Source organism: Cryptotermes secundus, unplaced genomic scaffold (genome assembly GCF_002891405.2).
Source record: "Cryptotermes secundus unplaced genomic scaffold, Csec_1.0 scaffold289, whole genome shotgun sequence".
NCBI lineage: Eukaryota > Metazoa > Arthropoda > Insecta > Blattodea > Kalotermitidae > Cryptotermes > Cryptotermes secundus.
The window spans coordinates 1288648-1313130 of NW_019722431.1; the positions used below are offsets into that span (position 1 = coordinate 1288648).

The window sequence follows — 24483 nt, forward strand, 5'->3', positions numbered from 1 at the left end:
ACTTCAATTCAAATTAAAATGTCTATAAATTTTCTGTTCTTTTTCTTTTTCCAATTTTTTTTTTTAATTAATTTTTTTCGGAGTACACGTCCTATGTCTATAGTACTGCAGTGGCCACTTTTATACGTGTATTAAAGATAAGCAGCGACACACACAGGGAGCCTACACAGAACAATACCTGAACAGCGATAAAACAAGAAGTGGCCGCTGCAGTACTATAGACATAGGACGTGTACCCCGAAAAAAGAAAATTAATTTTAAAAAAATTTGGAAAAAGAAAAAGAACAGAAAATTTATAGACATTTTAATTTGAATTGAAGTTTTAAAAAAGTGCCAATTTTAGAAATCAAATTGACGCGTGTAGGTTAACAAAGATTTTATACATACATGCAATTGGAAAGACTGGTGATTTTAAATTTTAAACTACGGGCAGTGTAGCAGCTACGTAAGAATACACACCTGATGATGGCCATTTAGGGCCGAAACATGTAGTGTGGAGGAAGAGAAGAAGAAATAACTACAATTAAATTGTTGCACTTAAGATGGAGTTTGTCTCGTATATAAGATGTAAGAAATAAAATGGGTCACTCAGGAAAAATGCAGAAAATTACAAAGTTCTGTAAATTGACGCCTCTATAGAATAGTAAAGGCGACATGGCCAGCTACAATAGCAAATGAACTATGGGAACCAGCAAATGAAATAAAAATAACTGAACAGATAAAAGTAAGTAAAAATAAAGGTAACCCTGTAACAGGCCGTGGAGGCCCATAGGGCCGTGAGATGTTGAGGTTCCCATATTTTCTAGATAATTGGCTCATAGATGGCGGCAAGTTTGTCAACCCTATGCACCAGCCGCCCTTTATCCCCCAAGAATATTCCTGGTAATCGTTTCTGTTAGAGGCTGAGTCGACCCCAGGGCCACAGTGCGGCTAGAAGGATTAGGTCAATTGAAAAAATCCAATGACCTCATTGGTACTTTAACCTGTGACCTTCCAGCTTGTAGCATAGTGCCTCAACCAACTACGCTACTGCATGTCCCAACTGAACAGATAACCAGATGTAAATGGAACTGGATCGGCCACTCTCTTCGATAGGAAATTTCAACTGAGGAGGAGGCTATGAAATGGAATCCACAAGGACACAGGAAAAGAGGAAGACCAAAGAGGAGTTGGCAGAGAACAATACGAGAGGAAGCCTTGGCTGTTGGGAAGACATGGGGAGAAACTAAACAACTTGTCAAGAACTGTGTGAGATGGCGACACTTTCTTATTGCCCTATGCTCCAGAGGGAGCTAAAGGATGACGGTGATGATAACCAGTTCTTGCAGGGTTCTACACAGATACACATAATTACCTAAGACCGCAACAGTGTATATTTATGAACAATCTGAGGTGGAAACTTAAGATGGGGCAGCAGGTTCCTCTGAAATCTTGGTACCATTCTACCTGGCTATATAATGTCACATCCCACAAGCCAGTAATGTTCAATACATTATTTATTCTATTCACCTCTTGCCTCGCCTTCTCTTTACTGCAAGATAGCATTCCCAAGACTCATGCACACATTGCACATTCTCACTTTACAGCTGTAGAAAATAAGGTATGGCAGAGAAGAATAAATGCAGTCATGTGATCTCTGTTAGGTGAAAAGTTGATGAGAATGAATGTCCTACATCAGGGACATTCAATTACCAAGTAACAGCGGGAAATTTGAATGTTTCTGGCAAGTTATGAATAATAAATCGAGACTAGCTCTCTCTCTAATGGGTCCATTGTAGTTCATGCAGTGTGTGCCGTGGCTCCATCCTGCTGAAACCACACATCCCCAACATCCATTTCGTCAAGACTTGGCAAAAAAATTCTTCGACCATTTTCACATAGCGAACAGAATTCACTGTAACTGCAACCTCATTCTCTTCAAAAAAGTAGGGACCAATAATCCCTATTCTCAACAGTGCATGCCAGTTAAACGTTCACAATGAAGGGGCCTCTCATGAAGTTCTCAGGGATTGTTATCATTCCAGTAGCGCATGTTTTGCTTGTTCACACATCCAGAAAGATGGAAATGAGCCTTGTCACTAAAGCACACAAGCGCATCATCAGGAAAAGTTTCAAGGAACGCTTCACATGCACGTTGCCGAGCAGCAAAATCGCGTTCAGTGAGTTCTTGCACCACAGCCAATTTGTAAGGATGAAAGTGGAGTCATCATGAAGAATTCGCCTCACAGAATGATCAGACATTCCAAGGGCAGCTGCATGCTTGCGTGCTGAGGAGATGGCAAAAAAAATGTTTTCAGGTGATCTGAAAGGCCGTTCCCCTGATCTTCTCTTTTCCACACTGCCAGTTCTCCTGAATGTGTTTGCCCACGTAACAATCGACTGCTGACCAGGAAATATTGAAGTGCGTGCGGAATGCTCGCTGCGTGGCGATGATCGAGTGACCATTAGAAAAGTGAGCCTCTACAGCAAACGCGTGCTGTTCCTTTGTCCAACACATTCTCGGTACTAAAGTGGAAGGGAGAACAAACTTCCTGACCCACCTGTTCGAATGAGACCATCCAAACCCTCTAATGGCCAAACCTCGCTTCCTGGCGCCAAATTCAAATCAGCAAATTATGCTGCCGCACCCTGTATCTAGTAACATCCACGCTCAGGATACAAAGTAATTATTAATATAAAGGGCGTTCAATCATCGAGGAAACCTGGTAACAGGGCTGAGTGGGCACAACATTCCTCACAGATGGCTGCTGTAACTGTTGACAGCAGAATGAGTCATTAGCACTGATAAATGTGCACATTCTCCCCAGAGTAGAGTGGATACAACGTTTCACTGCAACTACTGTGCTCTTTGCCACTAGCGAGAGTGCAGTCAAGTCACTGATTCCCTCACATCAGTTTCTGTACATGCACACATTTATAAGAATACTGTAAAAAGATAACACAAACTTACCGTGCTTTATAACAAATGCTGAAAGTGACCCCCTTCTGCTTGCAAACATCCCTTGCATTGCATGAATAAATTATGCGACACTCTCCACCGGAGATATTAGATGTTAAAAATGGCCAATTTTGAGCACAGAGCAAAGTTTGGAAGCTCCTGGAAAATAGGTACAGGGTTCAAAACTATGTGATTATATTCCCCACATAAGAAACAACAAAGGGTAGAAACCACAGACCTGATACTTTCTCCCTTCCATTTGTCTTTAAGGTCAAAAACAGCGTTTTTTTCCGAAATCAACAAGTAAGTTTCAAGCTTAATTAGACATGGAGGAAGATATTGTTTTTTTTTTATTGGAGTCTCTAGCTTCAATAGTTATTGAGATATAGAACATAACGCAAACCTCCATTTCAGCTGAAACATGTTTTCTTTTGCATTATAAAAACTTCGCTATTACTTGAATATCAAAGTTATAATTTTAATTCCAAGTTACTCTAGAATAGAGCATTATTTACTACGAATTTAAAAATTTTTTGAAGCTTCCACCGGAGATATGAGATGTTAAAAATGGCCAATTTTTGGCCCAGATCAAAGTTTGGAAGCCCCTGGAAAATTTGGGAAAATAGGTACGGGGTTCAAAACTACGTGATTATATTCCCACGTAGGCAACAACAAAGGGCAGAAACCACAGATCTGATACTTCCCCCTCCCATTTGTGTTTGAAGGTCAAAAATACTTTTTTTCCCCAAAACTGATAGGTAAGTTTCAGGCTTAATTTGTAACTGTACTCTCTCTCACCTACCTTCTCTTTGCACTCGAATTTATTATCTTCTTTCTTGTACTAAATTTATCTCAGGGTTAATTGATTTGTGAAGAGGTGTGGTGGTTGGTTCGGTAGAGCTGAGTTCTCTTATCTCAGAGCCTTAAATGGGCCACAACTTAAAGAAGCAAGAAATTAAACACAAACTACAGAAGCACATTTCAAGTTCAGATGTATTATCATTATTAGTAGACACTTGTTTAGTCACGCTTAACACTGTACAACTGACTACCATCAGATGCACTTCACTTCTTGTTTCTACAAGATTCACACCACTTTTTAACCGAGATCTGGCCTGTAACTTTTAAATCTGGTTTCCTCAAGGGTCGGAGTGTGAGACTTTACTTCTGATTCCCACAGAGCCCGGTGTGTGACTCCTTTGACAACTTTTACGTCTAATTTTTACGGGGCCCAGTGTGTGACTGCTTCAACACTGATTTCACTTCGAACCATCAAGTCCTTGTTCCCTCGGCGTCTCTGCTTTGTCACACCCTTAAAATTTTAGTGATTGGTCACATAAAAAGGAGTATCTTAATTAAGTATTCCTCCACTCCATTTAAAGCTTACAAGGCATTTATGTTTCTGAGCCCCGACGTACTTCTGTCAGAATCTTGACAAAGATGAAGCGTGGCTTGAGATATAAACCCTTCACTATTTTTAAGTTATGGCATGCACAAGCTGCCAAGTATTGAATTCACAAAAGATTTCCTAGTTACACTTGCATGTGACAATTCTAAGAAACCCGTGACGGGGTGTCTTCCTGTTTCTGCTGTAAACGTGGGAAGACGCTAACTCTTACATACAAGAATGGACCTATGCCTCACTACACTTGTTCATTGCATCTCATTATGAACAATTAAAAATTTCAAATTAATAAAGTTAATTTCCTTTAAATAGGTTGCATCACAGTGGAATGGTTACAAATTATACCCAGAGGAAGTGAGTTGAGTAAACACTTGTAATGACAAGATTTGTGGCCCATATCATGAGGAACAGATCGGTTTTTTATTGGAGTCTCTAGCTTCAATAGTTATCGAGATATAGAAGATAACACAAACTTCCATTTCAGCCAAAAATGCGTTTTCTTTCCATTATAAAAACAGCTATACCGGGAGAATTGAGCAGATTAATTTTTTTTAATATTTTTGAAGTATGAACATATGTAGAAATAAGTGTACAAAATACATCTTTTTTGTAAAAAATGGTTGAGCGACCTATCTGGATGACTTCACACAGAATGACCCTAATGGAACTTGCTGTATAGCGCGAGGATTTTCATCTCTCCATATTCTTACATTTTGTGCGCTGACATGACCACTAACGTGAAACCATGCTTCATCAGTCATGAACAGAAGCTGGGGATCCACGATTCCAACATGCACATTTTGCAGCAGTCAGATGCAAAAATGAATTCTTGTTGCATAATCTGATTGTTTCAGCTCATGCACAACTGTTATTTTATATGGGTGAAATTTGACAAATTTTGTGGCTGTGAAAGCAGATCCTAGCGAAACACCGGTTTCCTGTGCTAAACGTCTTAACGATTTTCAAGGACTGATCTGTAGTCGTGCCGCAATATCCTGAAACCTTTTCTACAGTTGGCACAATCTTCTTTGATTGCTTCTTTATGACACACACTGAACCTGTGGCCCACAACTTTTTCACAAGCTTGGATACACACAACTTTGTGGGAACTGGTGAATCAGGATATTTACGATGAAAATTATGAATACATTTTTTTTAAGTTTTGACAATAAATATATGCTGTTCAATAGTGAACTTCATTTCAGTATAAACGCCTACCGCCTACTGACACCTCTAACACAGACCAACTATTAATGCGATTTACTGCAGTGATAAGAGCAAACCACCTGACGGCCCGCATTTATGAGTGTTAATGACTCATTCTGCTACTGGCAGTTACAGCAGCAATTTGTGAGGAACGTTGTGCCCACTCAGCCCTGTTGCCAGGTTTCCTCAATGACTGAACACCCTTTACTTAAGAATACCATGTTTGCAGCTGTACAGTTAGAGAAAGTGTAGCGTGGTTGTAAGTACAAAGTTCTGCAAATTTCAGATAGAGCACATAAACAGGTTTCGAACATCTACGGTTTTCAAAATGGAAAAAGCCAGACTCAAACTTTGTGAAAACTCTAAAACATTTCAATGAACACTACCTATACTACCCCGTCTTGACAGGCAACATTTCCATACCTAGATAATGCTGTGGCTCTGGCACTTTGCAGCAAGGAAGAAAGAAATTCACTTATTTTTGGGTGGATGGAGTTTAATGTTCTTTAATTTTACACTAAATGAATAGAGAATTAAAAATAAATACCTGAAATCTTAATATTCAAGGTGTGGAATTCTAAACCCCGTCTTGGCTTAAGCATCCCAGAATGGTCCAAGCACCCGTGAAGTTCCCAAGCATCTCCCGAAGACTCAGTGTTTCGAAGGTAATATAGTAGAACATCACACCATTCGTGTTTCCTGTCACAAAGGAGTAAAGCTTTCATATTTTGCTAATCAGTGTAAAATACTCTGTATTATAAAATAAAGGGCACAAATTCAGAACAGGGAGACAAAAATGTTAATGCTCTTGCTGAAGCATACTGCCTCATTCTCTTTTACAGAGCAAGAGATCTAAGTCACTCTTTAAATACAACAGAATGCAGAAAGACACAGTATTTACTATGGTTCAATATATTTGATACAAACATATTCGAAATTATTTTAAAATATAACAGCAAATATTTGTGTCATAACCAAAGGGGCACAAAATTCCAAATTACTGCATCATACATTCCAAAGTTTTAAGAAATATTTCACACATGCCTTTAATATGGGAAACAATTTTGGCTGCAAATCCTTCACATGATTATGTTTATATCAGATGCTATATTAAATTTGCAGAGTGCAAACTGTGTTGTATGTAGTAACTCAAACAAGGCTGTCTTTTGCCCACATTTCTCACTTTTAAATAAATTAAAAAGCAATAATAGTAAAGAAGGACTTATATCACCATATTCTGTCTGCACGAGCCCATATCCAAAAAATGAAATGACTGACCAATTTTCATGAAATGTGGTATGGGCATTATGACAAAATAAATGATATACATGTAATTATAACTAACTTCTCTGGGCAATTAGTAAGAAATATCTTACATACCCAATTATCCCTCATGGATCATGTCACCCACACGCATAAAGAAATCGGCCACAACCCTACACAATTAAGATGGGATTAAATATCTATTTATATAAATGCTGATGTTTTCATTTATAAGATCATTATGGTTTATCTGTGCATCAGTTATGATCTTTTTGTTAGCAACAAATTTTAAAAGTTTGTTTTACCAAAGTCTGAAGTTTACAGGATATAAAACATCTGTCCATAAGTGTATAGACGTGGTTTCATGGTTCCATCATCATTATATGTGCATACACAAAAAGGACAGCTGCAGAGACTGAGTTAATACTGTAGCAAATTATTAATACACAAGAAGATAGAAAAACATGGCTGTGCAGAAGACCATGTTTAATTTTTCGCCTGTTATCCCAAACATTTTCAAGACCGTTCAGTAAAAAAAATCACATCGAGTTAAATGGTGCAATACTCCTGCGAACATACCTTTCCCAAGCTGGATGAAGTTATGTTTCTCACAAGTTGATGCCAGACCACATGGTGTCACATTACAATGGACCTAAGCCTTCTTATTCACAGATGTCAGGCCCTAAAAGCTAAATGAAATTATGACATAAAAACACCATTCCAACACTTGACCTTACATAACCATCCAATGTACAGCAATATCAAAAGCCAAACGTAAACACCCATACTACCTGTTAAATATTACTCACACAATATACCTAAAAATGCTATTTATTTAGAGCACGGCGTGAAAACCATCAAACACAGCATTTCGTCTTTGTACACCGTCCTCAAAATGTAACCGCATTCGTCAGCATTACAGATTACAGATATGCACTTCTATGCTATTGGTTGGAAACGTATTCCCTTGCACTGTACGCGTACGGCAATACCAATTTGCTAGTAGATGGCACTGCAAACGTTTTCAAGTACAAATGTCAATGTTATACATGACAATACATTTAAATATATTACCTGATACTTTCCCCTTAAAAACTGCACTTTACCATCTCAAATTTTATGATTCAACCTTCGTCCCCTCTACACCCTAAAAATGAAATGTTCAATATGAAATAATTGCAAAAGATGCAAATTACATATGAACATGTCAGCGGGAATCAGGGTGAAAGAACCAAAACCTTCTTAGTCTTTATAACCCTGTTTCACAATGGACCGTGTGAGTAGTCTACACTTCCGCTCCCTCTGCCCTCATAAGGGGGCATGCTCATTATTCTGTTTTCCTTCCTTCCACATCCTACAGGTTCAGGTCCCCAAACTTTATTCCATTTAGATTCATTTCACTATAGCGCCTGGCTACAGGCTGTACGATTTAGGGGTTGGAGTTCGAGTCCTAGTAGGTTCAAGAATTTTCTGTTCATGTCGTACAGACTGGCTCTGGGGTTCACCCAACCTATCCAATGGGTACCAGGGCTCTTCCCTGGGGGTAAAGCAGCAGAGGCGTGAAGCTGACCACTCACCTCCAGCTAGTGTCAAGGTCAAGAAAATGTGGATCTACACATCCAATATGCCTTAATGCATAATGTTTAATTAGTTAAGCACAGGGACAACTTTACCTTTTACTTTTATCACCCTGGAATTTTCCAATTAGGTAGTACCTTTTCTGCCATTTGTTTTACTGCCTCATAGGGCCAAGACTATTGTTCTACTTTATTCCTTGCTCCTTCTATTGCTTCACTCAGTCCCTTCTTTGTCACTGCCATAAGAACATCTAATCTCACACTCTGGTTGTTAAAAAATATACATAGGAAGAAAAATGTGACAAATGCGTAGTTGTATCCCTCTACACTGTAAAGAACAATGCTATCCACTAGTGAGAGATGATACCTCCCCTACAGATCTCTTTCAGTTATACAGTCAAGCTACTGACATGCCAACAGAAGTGCTGCTTTCAGCTCCAGTTCTATTTGATTTCACTCTCCTAACAGTGCATTATAAAACAAATTTAAAAAGCAATGGCTATGAAGCAAAATCCCCCTTGATCGATGTGTTGCAAATATATATACTCTATCTATTACAACAATGAGGGAGCACTGTCATTCAGACACATACTGTAATGCAGTGTCTGCGTTATGTCAGAGCGCGTCCCCCTTTTTACTACCTTCCCCATTCCACTGCTCCACTTCCTGGTTCTGGACGGCTGAGGTCCAACGAGGGTGATCCATTCTGTTGTGGAAGCTTGAACTGTTCAGTCGATTCACTCTTCTCCTGGGCTGTACGATTTTGATTAGTTGATTGCCGGAGGCCTATTACCTCCAGGGACTTACATTGTATTCGCATTTAGTATTTAATATATATACTGTCATTTGATATATTTGTTACAGTGTCTTTAAGTTTGTACATCCTATTCACAAACCAAACTTCGGTCTTCAAGACCTTTTCACGTCTCAATACCATTAAATCATATTTAGAAAATTACTAGATTGTACATTCAACATACTTAACATGAGGCTTTCCTCTGTATGGTTGCCTATACAAAGTATGGCATCCTGGTTTGCATAGTAGATGGGCTTTGACATATAAGCATTATCATTACCATCTACTCAAATGAAGGAAAGGGTTTCTAGAGCCATACATTTACAATGTGATTTCCCACCAGCAATTAATGGACACATTTACATGAAATGGTGTTCACTGTGGGAGTGGTAACGCCATCCATGTGGTCAATTAAGCACCATTCCATGATGATGTATGGGAGAGTGGACGTATAACTCCACATACTAATGCAGCAATAACTCAGAGTAGTTGACTTCACATGAGGACCCTTTACCTCTATGAACCTTCATTACCTACTGGACAGCAAAATGGTTGAGTTCCACAGCCAGTATGCTGCAGTGGAAAACAGAATAATTTTTACTTGCACCAGGACTTAAGCTCACCCTCCCCAGTCATCCAGCATCTAGCCTAGAGACTATATGGGCTGAGTTAATTCATTATAGAGAAAAATGAAAAATGCTTATTCAGAAAAATTAACAGAATTATTTACAAGGTAATTAATATGATATTCCCGTTTCACAATGGTTTCCTCTTTATGTTACTTGTGAAAAAACCTTCCACAAATGACTGGCAAATGCTCTGACCAGGCAATTATGCTTTAAGAATGGTATATCAGATGGGAACAGAAAGGAGGCAGACAATGTTCACAGATTTTTTAATTTTAAGAAAGTTGAGTTGTATAGTTTCTGTGCCCCACAACTATGTTTTGTTCCCGACAATTGTTTGACTGTCTTCACGGTTAAATTTGGTTAGACCGTAGAGACTGCCAAAATAATATTCTGAAGAACTTTCCTCGAAAGTGGGAACTGCCCACACCCTTATATAAAAAATCAATTTAGAAATTTGCACAATAGGAATGGAATTCCTAGAACTCGTTAAATTACAGAATATTTGGGCCTCTGGATTTTAATTCGCTTTTACACCACAAATTTCAGTGTAAATTCACACCGAACATCTCACCTGCGCTCTAAGCCATAAAACTGTACTTAAAACGGAACACATACGATTAACTTAACACGACCATTCTACAGACACTTTAAAAGCTGCTGAATGTCCACGCATTGTAAATGCGTTAGCAATTGCTATCTACGACCATAATATATATATATATATCACTGACGTATTGTACATCTAAACTGATATAAAAATTTCAATTCTGATAACGTTACAAAGCAATAAAGGCAAAATTCTTAACAACACAATTTTCTACCTTACCGCACTTCCTTCTCCATTTTAAAAGGAGCTTTGCTAGCCAATCACATAACATATCTTAATTCCAAAGATACTTCAGCACACTCAGGAAACATTATCAGTACCCAAGACTTGCTTACCATGGTGTCTTTCTCAGTGGCGATTCTCTTTGGATATTCACGTCAGTTCCATGTCACAGCTATCGAGATCCGAGCCGTCGTCGATGTCAATAGCGTGAATAGGGTCTATAGGACCCATGCCGTTTAGGCTTCAAAATATTTTATATGTGGAGTTGGGATGTGTGTATCTCGTAATGTGCGTTTCTTAAGTGCATTTGTACCAACTTTTACAAACTCAGAATGCAGGAAACTCCTTCAGCGAGGAGTTTTTGCAGTAAATAAAATTAAAAATTTGACTTCCGTTGAAGTACTCGAGACAATAAAAGAAATTTTGCTGAAAGGTTATTATTACTGTGAAACTCTTAGGTTAGGTACAGTTTCGATATCACTGTCTCATGGTACTGTAAAGAATTTGCCTGTAATATGCTGTCCAATTATACAGAAATTAAAAAAAGCATAAGAAGAAAGCCGTCTTCTGGTATGTGGCGCCGTGTAGAAATTATGTTAACCGACGTTTCGGAGGAACGTATCGCCTCCATCTTCAGGGTAGAAGACAAAAAGAAATTCGCGAGCGAAGCAGCAGAGCAGGTGCAACAGACTGAGTCCAATCGAGTAAACACAGCTGTATAAGAGAAGGAGTGTGGCTACATAGGGAAATAGTAGAGAGGAGAGGGGAAGGGTCTGGTGGAGTAGCCAGCAGGTAGTGGGCCAGAGCTGGTATAGACTATAGAGTATGTGTTAGGAGGAGAGAAGGGAAGGTTAAATGGAGGGCATTAACCCTGTAGCTTGGCGGCTGCGATGGACCTGAGTGGCCTATAGGGTCTGCCGTATTTCGAAGGTACTTGAGGGAAAAGATGAGAGGCTTCGATGACTTGCTGAGACAAAACCCCACCTCTCTGTTCATATTGTCGGGATGGAGTTCAATCTCAATGGCCTCCCTAATGATGCGATCCATATAATGGGTCGTGGTACCAAGGATGGAGGTATTCTGAAGCTGAATGTGGTGTTCTAAATCGATGCTGTGTTCAGCCACAGTTGACTTGTCTGGAAGTGGATGTTCAAGATGGATGTGCCGCTGATGCTCCTTCAACCTCGTGTCCACATTAACGGCCTGTCTGCCCAATATAGACCTTGCCGCACTCGCGTGGGATACTGTATACACCTGGTGTCCTTAGTCCCAGGCTATCTTTGACCGGCCGGAGGAAACTAGATAATTTATTTGGAGGCAGGCCCACTGATTTGATGATGTGCAGGGACAGCACTCTGCTAATGCGGTTGAATACATTCCTAACATAAGGCAGGAAGGCAACCAAGTCCGGTTTATCTTCGAGCCAACTGATGTTTGGCCAACGGTTGAGAAGTCTGTGGATCTGCCGGTTGTTGTAACCGTTCTGCCTGAAAACATCCCCCAGGAGTATCATCTCCGCATGTAGGTTGTCTTGATTGCATAGAGCTCTAGCCCTGTGCACCAATGTGGAAAGTACAGCTTGCTTGTTGGAAGGGTGGTGATGGAATGCAGTGTTGAGGTAGAGGTTTGTATGGGTGGATTTTTAGTACATTCTATGGTCCAGAGAACCGTCGGGTCTCCTGTAAATATCTATATCCAGGAAGGGGAGGTGGCCCTCAATTTCAGTCTCCATTGTGAAGTGGATGCACTGGTGGATACTATTTAGGTGGTTCAGGAAGTCCTTGAGCTTGTTGGGACCGTGTGGCCAGATGACGAAGGTATCGTCCATGTAGTGAAACCAGCAGCGGGGCTTGTGTGGGGCCAAGTCATGTGCCCTCTCCTTGAAGTCCTCCATATATAAGTTTGCGATGACCGGAGACAGTGGCGAGCCCGTCGCCACACCATCGGTTTGTTCATAGAACTGGCCATTGAAGATGAAGTATGAGGTAGTCTGGATATGGCGGAAGACTCGAGATATCTTCTTCGAAATGTTGTCCTAGCAGATCCATAGTATCCTCTATAAGCACCCTGGTGAAGAGTGACACTACATCAAAACTGACCGTTATGTCCTCCAAAACGCCGGTTAACACAATTTCTACATGACGCCACATCTCAGAAGACAGCTTTCTTCATAGTCACCGCTGTGAAAACCTCACATCTTAAAAAAGCATAGTTTTCAGTAATGCCACAAAGTGTCAAGTTACCAGTTAACCATAGTTTTCAATGGGTTTTGTCATACTTTGTCTGTATGATTGAAGTTTGATATTAACTGAATTCAGTGGGCAGTGGAATTTCTATAAACACTGATGCTTGGCTTCTGGGCCAAGATTTGAACCGGAACCTGTCATAAGATAGAGAAGCCCTGTTTACTCCGACACTTGAATTGCTAGCCATTGTACAGAATTAAGCACACGAGATGGTACTGTCCACATGTTATAACTTGATTGCAGAGGCTTCTGTTAATTTGCAGTCTACAAATATATTGTTACTATTAGTTTCTTGATTTCTTAGGCATAGAACCCAGAGTTCATCCTGCATCTCTGAAAGTCGGCCATGGTGGAACACTGGATAGTACAGCAACTGGAGTTCTAGGTACTGAACTATTCAGAACCGATATTACAAACTAATCAAAAATTGTCTCTATTCCAGTTGGGATTAATCATATATTGGTATATTACCAGGGTGGGTTATCCCATTATTCTGTATGTGTCCATCCCTTCTCTGTTACAACAAAGCCTTCTTTACTCTTCCCTAACCTCACACAGGCTTACATCTGTGGTCAGTCTTTCTCTACAGTCTGTTGTACTACGTATTCCCACCATCTTCACTTTGAAGCACTAATAGGAAACCTATTGTTAAGTGTAATGTTTCTTCTTCAGATTGTATTTAAGTGTCCTGGTTTCATAATTTGTCCCTTGTTAATTTCTTGCGACTACACAGAAACTTAATCTCCATTGCTTCTATTTTTCTTGGAAGGATTAAAGTATATATTAAGTGTGTGTAACTATCATCCAACATTCTGTATTTTCTGAGGTAACCTTAAGTACAAAACTGTTTATACAAGAAGTATGAGAAGTGACAGTTTAAAAATATGATGAAGAAAGACAGAAATCATTAGTTGCCAACAGATGGCAAAAGAATTTGTTTGTACTGATATCAAAACACATGTGTGATCTGAGGTTCTTGCTGCAGCAGGTAAGAAGATTACTGTCCGCTGAGATGGCATGGTGTGTAGTTCGTTAGGCATGTACAACTCTATATCTTGATACCCTGAAAATGGAGGCTTCATGTTCCTCCAAAACAACACCCATCTACCAGATTACACAGCATCACATTTCAGAAGAAAATGATTTTCAAAACAGAGAATTACCCAATGATTCTCAATAACACTGTATGGAAGGGGCTCACAATAATTTCATATTCCAGTTGTTGGTGTTGGCTTTGGATGCAAGATCCTCCCCAGACTGCTACATGGAAACAAGAAGTATTGCGTGACAGGTCATCTAGGAATTGCCACCGATACCTACAATGAGACTGGAAATATAATACAGGAATGCTCCTATAGTAAGCAAAGTTACTCTGTGTCTAAGCACCATGAAGGCATACATGGACCCTATCCTTATCTAAATACAAATTATGAATTAGATTAAATACATATTAAAGTGTATTCTGATATGTGATACCATGTAGTCTGTCAGAGATTAAACTGCTACCTCCATCTTCAGGGTACCCTGAAAATGGAGGCAGTGGTTTCATCCAAAACACATAACTTTCTGACATATAATATGGCATCACATTCCAACACACAGTCATCTTAAATTTATAAATATGTTTAAAAGTGTTATTTTAATCCATAAAGTTAGTTTTTATAACTGCTCATGTACGCATCCATAGGTCATATATCGAGACAGATGTTAGAAGCAGCACTGTCCAGATATCATGGCGAGATACTTCAGACTCCACCATTATACTCTGCTCTAAAGCTGCGTGGCCGCCGCATAGCTGATCTAACAAGGTAAGCCTATCAGCATGCTTAACAGAGACATAATGACTGTCCTTTCTTATCCTGCCCTTATTTCCACTCCATTCTCCTAAAGTCATTGTCCTCTTACTTCCGTTCATCTTTCAGATGTCATGACAGTGTTTTTCAGGCTGTTCCTCATTCTCTTCAAGTGTCTTAAAATAGGCTACAACCACTTCCTTCCATATCCTTCCCAGTCATTTTTACACTCTATAACCTACACAGTTGGAAAAGACGCATAAATGACACTAACTCCTTTTATTCATTCTTTCCTTTACTAAAACGTCATGCCATTAAGATGTATGGAGATGCACAGGTAAGACTCTTGAGCAGTTTAACTTGTCAGTGGGGTCCTTTATGCCTAGAAAAGGGACTGCCAGCCCCACAGAACAGGAAGCCAGGTGGGTCTTAAGAGACATTCTGCATAAGGTTGAGGTGAGGTAGCTGCCTGAATATTTCAGTGTTGGGTTTGAAGGCCTTAAGCCAAATGTCAAGTTGGACTCAGGCCATTTCATTTTTTTTCTAAACAGCTTTAAAGGCTTGAGTAGTCATACAGTGAAAGTTACAAGCATGGAACCTGGACCTTAGGTCAGAAATAGTGGCATATCATTGGTATAAAGGTACTTTAGTTAACTTATGCTTTTCACAATGATTTTTGACTTCAGCCCTTCTTACTGAGCATCAAAAAATTTTAACATTAGATGAAGTACAACAGTGCATTGCTTAATGACAAAAGGGTCTAAGAACCGAAAATAAGAAATGACACCAGTTACTACTGGTTATTTTATCTGTAATATTTCACAATCATCTTGGACAGAACTGAAGTAGGTTTTTTAAGATTTCAACATAGTCATTTATAAGTGGAACTTGAGTTACTAATTGTACAATTTCATATGTGTCTACAAAATAGAGGCCAGACTTTCACCACAGAATGTCATAATGTACACTTTGAAGACCTCTAACTTATCAGATTTAATGTTGCCTAATCCACTGAAAGTCAGTCAACGTTTCAGAAGAATGTGTCACCTCCATCTTCAGGAATGAAGAATAAGCCGAGCAAGAAACCATCGTGAAAGCGGGTGGGAAACTGATTTCTTTCGTGGCTTATTCTTCAATCCTGAAGATGGAGGTGACATGTTTGTTGACTTTCAATGGACTACATGGTTATATTCCAGAAAATAGAAATTTTCATAATCACTGGTGCGAGAACTGCAGAACCTACATAATGTACACTTTGCATATGGAGTCTGTATACTTGCCCTAGTAGGATAAAACTGATGGGGAGTTGGGTACAGTCAGAAGGTAGTGGGTATTTTTGGAACAGCAGTAACATATATCTTGGCTGCGCCATAGCTCAAGCAGTTAGTTGCTGGCTTCCCACCACGGTGGCCCGGGTTTGATCTCGGGTCTGGTCAAGTGGGATTTGTGGTGGACAAAGTGGCGCTGGGGTGAGTTTTCTCCGAGTACTTTGGTTTCTCCTGCCATTCTTCATTCCACCAAATTCTCCATCATCATAATCACCCGGCGCAGGCTACAATAGGCCAATCAGTGGCCGCTGTGCCGAGTGGACCCAGTTGGACTCCACCCCCACTAAATAAAACATATATTTCATCTTGCTTCTCACATGCAACATTACTCTAATCTGTAATCATGTTGAGAAAAGTTATTGTGAAGCATGATATACATTCCCACTGCATATCTCAACACATGACTCTAGCAGAAGCACCATTTTCCTTGGCACTGTTCTTGTTGGCCTACGTCAGGTTATATTTCCTCTCCCCCTCCCTTGCAGACTATCTGTATAACTCAATTGATTCCTTACCCTACACACTTTGACCCTGACGATGGAGGCAGCATGTTCCTTCTAAACACTGATATTGACCTACAAGACTGCATGGTATCAGAACTCAGAAGACCACAATGTGAGCTACTACCATGAAAACCTCAGACTTATAACACTTGATATGCACTGGTTTAGTCTTGATGTAATAACTGAATCAAGTTAATGAAAAGGGGAACATATCTACTTTTCAGCCATGGGACGATTCCCTTTTCCAGTTAACCGATTATGTTATATTGAATACAGGGCTGGAATATCAGTGGATCTGAACCCACGTCCTGTCACTTGTCATGCCATCCAGTGCACTGTCTTCTCACCACCATCCTTCACACTGGAGGTACACTGTGGTGGAGGTTTTTATGTTCGAAGCTTGGTACATGATCTTGGCATTGGTAAGTATAGCAGCTGTAAGATTAGCAGGGGATATGCTGCTGCTGTCTTTTAAAATATCATACTTTTTTGTCATTTTATCATAATTCTCTTCAAAATGATGACAAAGTTAAAATTAAAATTTGAAAAATAAGTAAACTTTTCCCCTTTGCATCTGTTGTGTGCTTCCACAGATACATTATAATGATACAGAAAATATACAGTGGAACCTCGCTTAACGAGTGATGAGAGGGGAAGTCCCGGATTGTGCGCTTGCTACATCACTCTGTGTTTAGCAGTCGTTCCGCTAGCATCTTAGTGTCGCTTGTGATCACACATTTTTCCAAACTTGTGTTCAGACATATTGTGATCTTTTTGTGCCAAGTTTAATAACTCTTGCAAAATTGTCCCCGAAGAAAAAGCCGCAAAAAGACAGCCATAAGAGAATAAAAATAACTGTAGAAATGAAACATAAAATCATTGAAAAGTGAGAACGAGGTGTGAGCGTTGGTTAATGTAACACACACATACAATTGGTCTACATCAACGATTTGCACGATTTTGAGTTGCATTGTGTTTCACAGCAAGAACTTGTGGAGGAGAGTTTGTCAGAGGAGGTAACAGCAAAGCAAAATCTTCTGGCACAATAAGGGAAATGCTGAAAGCATGGGAAACTGTTGCATTGTACATTGAGAAGCATCGCCCTAATAAGGCAGTGGCTATGTGCGCTACAAATTTATTTAATGATAATGCTGTGTCACATTTTCACCAAATTTTGAAGCATCGACAAAAACAAATGTCTCAAGACAGCTTTCTAGTAAAAAAGAATTAGATATGTATCATAAATAATAAACTAATTATTTTGATTTCTTTTTTTGTTTTCTGCAAATCGAATTCGCATTCCAGGTTGGTTCATTCTGCATAGAAGAAAAGATGAAGATGATCCACGCTCGTTAACAATGTATATATAATTTTCTTTGAATGAACGTTATACATAAAATTTTTTGAGTATTTTTTTCGGCATGGAATGCATTATCGTATTTTACATTAATTTAAATGCGAAAAACTGTTTCGCTTAACAAGTGTTTCGCATTACGAGTAAGATTCTGGAACGAATTATGCTCGTTAAGCAAGGTTCCACTGTATTTCTGAAATGAGGTTAGAGACAAAAGCGAAGAAGTACTTTCATGTAATGGTATCGAGCACAGCAGTAACTTTCTAGATTACATATTCTAGAAATATTAAGTGGAATTCCCACAGCTGGGTTACATGCTGTCCTGTTTCAGTTTATTTAAGGTTTTCCTCAGTCTCTCCAGATAAAGGCTGTTTACTAGTTTGAAGTATACTACAATCATCTCCTTTCAAAACTTCTTACCTACTCTGCTTTTGTGATCAATTTCTCATTTAATTCTAAACTATATAACTTTTGCGGCTGAATCATTTTAATAACTACAGATCACTGTGAGAACCTCAAGTTTGCAACAGTTATCTTAACTGATTGTCGGTTTATATTGTTTCAAAAACATGGTCAGCCAAATAGCCATACCATGTCTCTTGAAACGTTTTAAGTTCGTGCCTAGACTATGTCAGTATTTTCTTTTGACCAACAGATAACAGCAACATCGGTGGTCTTTTCATTGCCAGAGAATGTATTTTATTTATCAATATATTCCAACGATATAAAATTAAAATATTCTGGTCATCAGTGCACAGCAGACTTAATTATCTATTTAAATCTTGCTTCATGGATAGGCAGGGTACCACTGACAAGGTCTTCATGCGATTAAAAAAGAATGTTTCAAATTCTATATTTCAGCATTAGGAAGCTGTGCTCATGTCAGAGAACTTCACAGATTCCAGCAAGGTCCATTTATGGAGCAAGACATGTTGGATTCAAACGAATGGACAATGCAGAATATTTTGATAGCAATTAAAAAGGCAAAAGAATCCCATGGAGAATTTCTTAAACGTCCTAGGAAAAAGCATAAATGTGAAGCTTCATTATCAAGATAATATTTGGTTCATTTTAAGGTACATGTCAAGTATGTTGTATATCCTTTTTGAGTTGCAAACATGAATAAATGTCAGTTGATCCAAAACTCTTAAAATATTTATTATTAACCCTTTCCTTGCCTCTGAACAAAATCAAACAAAATGGCAGATTTTTATTGGCCTGCCATGATCCAATCTGCAGACTCCTTGCAGTTCCACTTTAAGCAACACTATATATATCATCTACCTTTATATACCAAATTTCTAATGTCTAGCTGCAGTTCGTTATATATTACTAACACAAACTTTACACAGGCACCATTTAAATTTAGCCTACAGAATAATAACATACATGAAAGATACACATTTTTAAAGAGTTTGTTCAGGAATGGTTTTGTAATTTCATTTATAACACTGCGTGGGCTGGAGGCTTTAGGTTACATCATCCCCACATCATGTGGTAAGCCAGTGTTAATGAGCCATTTTGCTAATATACGTCATACTCCACAGCTTGGTGGGAAGCAGCCATCATGATGGCACAGAACAGATACATAAGTTACTTGGAACTCACTAACAGTGTTATTATAGTGCTAATTCCCACGACAGTGTTCTTACATACTGTAACAAGTGATTCCATGATAATACGGTTGTGATTACTTAATTACATGTTTGTGAACTGGCACTCACCAGAGGACTACAATGAACCCATCTGAACAATAACTAACAGACCTCTCACCCCAGAGCCCTAATGCCAATTTTCTCCAACCTCAGAAGACTGCAAGACCAACATACTGGTTTGCCAATAGTAGGGCACTTAAATACAAAGGTACAATGTTCACATCAAGTTTCATCAAAATCCATGTCATCTTTGTAACGAAATAAGGAAAGCACATATAAACTGGTTAACTAAGTTTAATTTTAGAGCCAAATATTTTTCTTAGCATCACAGAAGATGAAAATTACATTTTAATGAATCTACAGTCATTTAATGCAGCAACTATGTAAAATCTATGTTTGAAGAAGTATTATGATTCTCCTTTTAATGTATTTAGCAACTCTCCACTTTCTTTTAGCTCCTTGATAATGTCTAATCCACCAATGAGTTCTCCTTTGACATATACTTGGGGGTATGTTGGCCAATTGGAGAAAGTCTTCAGCCCTTGACGCACTTCCTCATCAGTAAGTATGTCGAAGGTGTCAAACTTGATGCTACAAACAAACAAGAAATAAAACTGAAACTATGGTCACTACTCGGAATTTATACTTTTTAGCCAGCTTATATTCAGTACTGTTAGTTCCTCGGAACTCTAGTCGTGGTAGAGGGGTTATACCATTTCTCGCAGAGCAGTCTTATCAGCTTACGTCAGCGTGGGTACTACCTGTTTGGAATGTAGCATCTTGGAGTGTTGTCAGGTGTATAGTACTACTCCTGGTCTCTGTAGGCAAAGTTTTCTGCTTGGGGAGTAGCTCTGAATGTCACCACAGCAAGCGTACAGCTTTGTATGCTCCACAACAGCATTTACCTTTCCGCGCGTCTGAAGTTATGAGGCACTAATTATACCAATGTAGGTTTTTAGCAACACATATTTAGGAAACTGTGTTGCCGTTTCCTCAATTTGCACTGCTGTGTTCAACTCAGGCTGATAACAACTCTTTGAAACTGTGGTTGCCAATTTCCTTGTTGTGCCCTTGGCCTAAGAGGTGCTTGATATAAATCTTGGCCACGACACAAGTCCATGGTCTTCTTGTGCTATTCCTTGGTATTACCCACTTCCTTCCACATCCTTAGTAAACCATCCTCCCACTCGATACTATATACTCTTGAGCTAGTGACTGTCATTAAATATGCCATTAATAAATATGAAATAAAACTGACCAATTTTCACATATTTTGGTATAATGTTAACACAGTGTAGACCACTCCAATGCCATACTTTTCATGTACAGTAACAACACATTTAATAAATAAATAATTCCTGATAAGAATCACTAAGTACTTACCCAGCCTCTCTTAGAATTTCCATCAGCTGCTTACTGAAGCCACAGCGTGGTTCATCACGGGATCCCTTCATGAACACCATACACTTACTTTGGTTTATCAGAGATTTCAGTCTGAAAGACAAACAAAGCAAACCATTACTTAGGATTTCGCTATTGTTTGTGAAGCCATGTGACATTTGTCGTCAGAGTTACTGTACCTTGTTTCCAAAGTTGTTTTCTTTGGCAGCAGTTTCTGTAGTTCACCACTTTCATTCATTTCTTTCACAATGTCCAGACCTCCAACGAGCTCACCATTGATGTAAAGCTGAGGAGAACACAAGTTCTCACATTACTTACAGCTATTTTTATGGAAAATATAAGAAAACAATTCTGAATCCATTTCATAGTTCCGTTAACTTTCTAATTAAGAGGCTCAAACAGCAGTAGGGTACTGCACAGAAACTGTTGGATATTAGCATACAAACTGCATATAACAGCTGTGTACTTGTACTAGTTCAGCAACTCTTCAATTCTGTTTCTGCATTGAACAGGGAGAAAGTACTTAGATTAAAATAAGGCTGTGTTACCTGTGGGTATGTTGGCCAGTTCGAATATGACTTTAGTCCCTGCCTCACTGCTTCATCACTCAGAATATCAAACGTTTTGTAGAGAGCTCCGTGGCTGTCTAAGAGGGCAACCATTGATTTACTAAACCCACACTTTGGTTCTGATGCTGTTCCTTTCATGAATAACATAACTGGGGCGGAATTGATAAGTCCATGCAGACGTGATGTCAAGTCTTGGGCAGCAGGTTTGGCTGGGGCAGGTGATGTGATATTTGAACATTTTGATACCTGTACAAACACAGCACTCCTTCATATGAGTTCTCTCTTGGTGGTTCACATTCATTTCATTTATTTGTCAGTAACACAAGACTACATAACAGTGGATAACGGCGAAAACTGAATTAGAAAGGATGTGGAAGGAAATGGTTGTGGTTTAATTTAAGGTACTATCCCAGAATTTTCCTGGAGGAAGAAAGAAAAACTATGAAAATCTCAGTCAGGACAGAGATTCACACTGGGTGCCTCTGAAATACATGTGAGATGTGCTACCACAAGGGTCAACTTACTCAGTGTACACGTTTAGTATTGCACCTTATCCAAATTGAGCTGGGATAATCCAGCCAGTATAGTGATGGGCTATGGGCTGGACAGCAAGGGTTTGATTCCTGCCAGGGCAAGAGATTTTTCTCTTCTCCACAGTGTCCAGACTGGCTCTGGGAAGCACCCATCCTCCTATACCATGAGTACTGGAGGCTCTTTCCTGGGTGATAGGGTGACTGCAGCAAAAGGCTGACCACTCACCTCTATCTAGTGTGAAGGTCAGGAATGGTGCAGCTATACCTCCACTCCCCCATATGTCTTCATGGTACAGTACTTAATTAAGCCCAGGAACTTCACCTTTACCTTACCACATAATAATCAGAAAACAAGTTGCATTTTAACACAGTTTGATACTCAGAGCACCATACAATTAGGTTCTAGAATAAGCGCAAGCTGACAATCAACTGTGCAAACATTTATGCTAGGACATAGAATTACTGGGTTTTTGTGCTTTTTCCATCATCTGGAATTCTAGGAAATAGAAAACACAATGTTTTGGAAACTGGATCTGTTTCTGTCTTCAGGTGAGGAAGGAAGACACCTACTCAATTGGGCCCCTTAGAAAGAGCTAATCCCAATCATTGGACCAGGAGCCCAACTCAGTAGGTGTCTTCTCCTTCCTCACTTAAAGACAGAAACAGATCCAGTTTCCAAAACATCATGTTTTCTATTTCCTAGAATTCCAGACAATGGAAAAAGTCCCAAAACTCAGTAATTCTGTGTCTTATCCACCATTGACAGAACCCTTTAGAATCCAATTTATGCTAGGGGTGACAAATTTATTAGTTTTTAAGTCAGAAAACATACTTTGCATTCAGCATAAAATAGTCATGAAAAGTTTAAATATTTAACTGTACAATGCAAGCAGATCCATTGCCTTGGTGAATTCATGAACACTACCTACATCATCACAATGATCGCTGATTTGTTAACATGGAGGCCTAAACTCACGAGTGCCAAATGGGTGCTGACTGCACATTATGGATTGAGCTTGAACAAAGGATACAGCCATTGGCATCAAGACCTCAAAACATTGTGCCATGCTGTACTAACCTGTAGGTTAATTTTCTTTGTAAGTTCAGCTGCATTGGCTCCATCAACTCTGTCCAACAGTGAGCCACTCCGAAGCAAGAGAAATGTTGGAACAGCGGAAACAGAGTACTTCAAAGACACTTCTGGCAAGTCCTCAGCTGGACATTTTGCAAACTTGACACACTAAAATGAAACACCAATAAATGACTAATAAAACTATTGATAAAAGTTTGTATATGAAGTCTAAAACATGTCTCAAGTGGCAAATATTTATCTACATAAACAAATTATATTATGATCAGTTTCGAACATCTGGCCTAATTTTCTATATGTAAGGAAGGCCAAACTTGTAGAGCACAAAATCATAATATTAAGATAGCTAACAGATCCTTTGAAAATGTGGCAAACTTCAAACATGTGGGAACAATAATAACAAATCAAAATATGATTCATGAGGAAATTAAGGTTAAACTTAATTCAGGTAATGCTTGCTACCATTCAGTTCAGTACTAATTACAGTCTCATGAAATAACTCTTTGAGAGTGTGAAGTATTAATCTGTGTCTCAGGTTATCTATTATTATTATATTCTTCATTGGAGAAAATATTATTTTTATAAAGAATGTGTTATTTGTATTGCTACTGGCAATTTCCCATAAAAATGTTCCCTTTTTTACAGCTTATTTCATTTCATATTTCGTGATTTTACACATTCCTAATGACACAATTTCGATGTACAAATACAACAAATAAACGTTAGTTGTAATCTTTAACTTACTTTCAATTCTGCCTGTTTGGCTAATTCTTCAAGTACGTCATTCATGGGACCACATTGTGCTGCCCAATCAGCATAAAAATGGACAACAACTAGGTCATCTGAACTGAAAATAGACCAAATTCAATAAATGTGCTAGCTACATAAATTCTAAAAATTGATATACACACTGAGTAGTGATAATTTACGAACCTTATAGTATCTTCAAATTCGGTCTTCTGTAAAATGTCCCGAAGAACCATTTCCCAACACTATTGCTTACACTGCTTACACCGTCTATTCGGTCTATTCGGTCTATTCTCTTTCCCCCCATTATTCCAACTTCTAAGTACTTTTGATCCTTTTGACTCCTATCGGACACACTACCATCCGCGGATCACACAGAAAATCCCACGCAACGGATCTTCCTACGATGATCACCCGAGTACTACAAAGCGCTATATAGTAACTGAGGATTATCGCCTGTGAACTTCAATGCGTAATAAGAACCAGAGCGAACCAGAGTATGAGCTCTGTGACCAATATGTAAGACCATGTAAGACGTTGATAGTTCCAAATTGATGGCAGCACGTAGGGGCGCAGAAGTTTTATCACCTTTATTTCTTCATTTAATTAGACTCTATTTCT

The 24483-nt window shown here is 39.0% G+C and overlaps 2 protein-coding genes and 1 long non-coding RNA gene across 10 annotated transcripts in view; 1 reads left to right on the top strand and 2 right to left on the bottom strand.

Moving 5' to 3' along the window:
* LOC111861381 overlaps nt 1-10667 on the bottom strand; it is a 19017-nt gene extending 8350 nt beyond the window's left edge. The window contains exons 1-4 of one of the 5 annotated variants that reach the window (XR_002842230.2): nt 10641-10667; nt 7392-7501; nt 6097-6248; nt 972-2505 (exon numbers count right to left, since the gene is read on the bottom strand). This is a non-coding gene — a long non-coding RNA (uncharacterized LOC111861381). Of the gene's footprint in view, nt 1-971; nt 2506-6096; nt 6249-7391; nt 7502-10385; nt 10555-10635 lie in introns of those variants that run through there. The other 4 variants (XR_004512673.1, XR_002842232.2, XR_002842229.2 and 1 more) reach the window with 4 other exon arrangements.
* A 148-nt stretch (nt 10668-10815) lies between these two features.
* On the top strand, nt 10816-19565 carry LOC111861383 (probable tRNA pseudouridine synthase 1). 4 transcript variants are annotated; one of them, XM_023845903.2, is made up of 6 exons: nt 10820-11106; nt 13194-13274; nt 14109-14246; nt 14577-14697; nt 16790-16935; nt 18729-19565. In XM_023845903.2, the coding sequence occupies exons 1-6, from the start codon at nt 10914-10916 to the stop codon at nt 18923-18925; spliced, it is 876 nt and encodes a 291-aa protein (XP_023701671.1). In that variant the 5' UTR covers nt 10820-10913; the 3' UTR covers nt 18926-19565. The 4 variants fall into 4 exon arrangements, with proteins under 4 accessions (XP_033606190.1, XP_023701671.1, XP_023701672.1 ...); XM_023845904.2 differs by having other exon boundaries at nt 10824-11076; XM_023845905.2 differs by having other exon boundaries at nt 10857-11009.
* Nucleotides 19566-19798: 233 nt separating this feature from the next.
* Nucleotides 19799-24175, bottom strand: LOC111861382 (glutaredoxin 3). Its single transcript, XM_023845902.2, has 7 exons — nt 24049-24175; nt 23860-23962; nt 23104-23265; nt 21472-21738; nt 21103-21209; nt 20906-21016; nt 19799-20113 (listed from the first exon to the last, which is right to left on the bottom strand). The coding sequence occupies exons 1-7, from the start codon at nt 24096-24098 to the stop codon at nt 19930-19932; spliced, it is 984 nt and encodes a 327-aa protein (XP_023701670.1). The 5' UTR covers nt 24099-24175; the 3' UTR covers nt 19799-19929.
* Nucleotides 24176-24483: the final 308 nt, after the last annotated feature.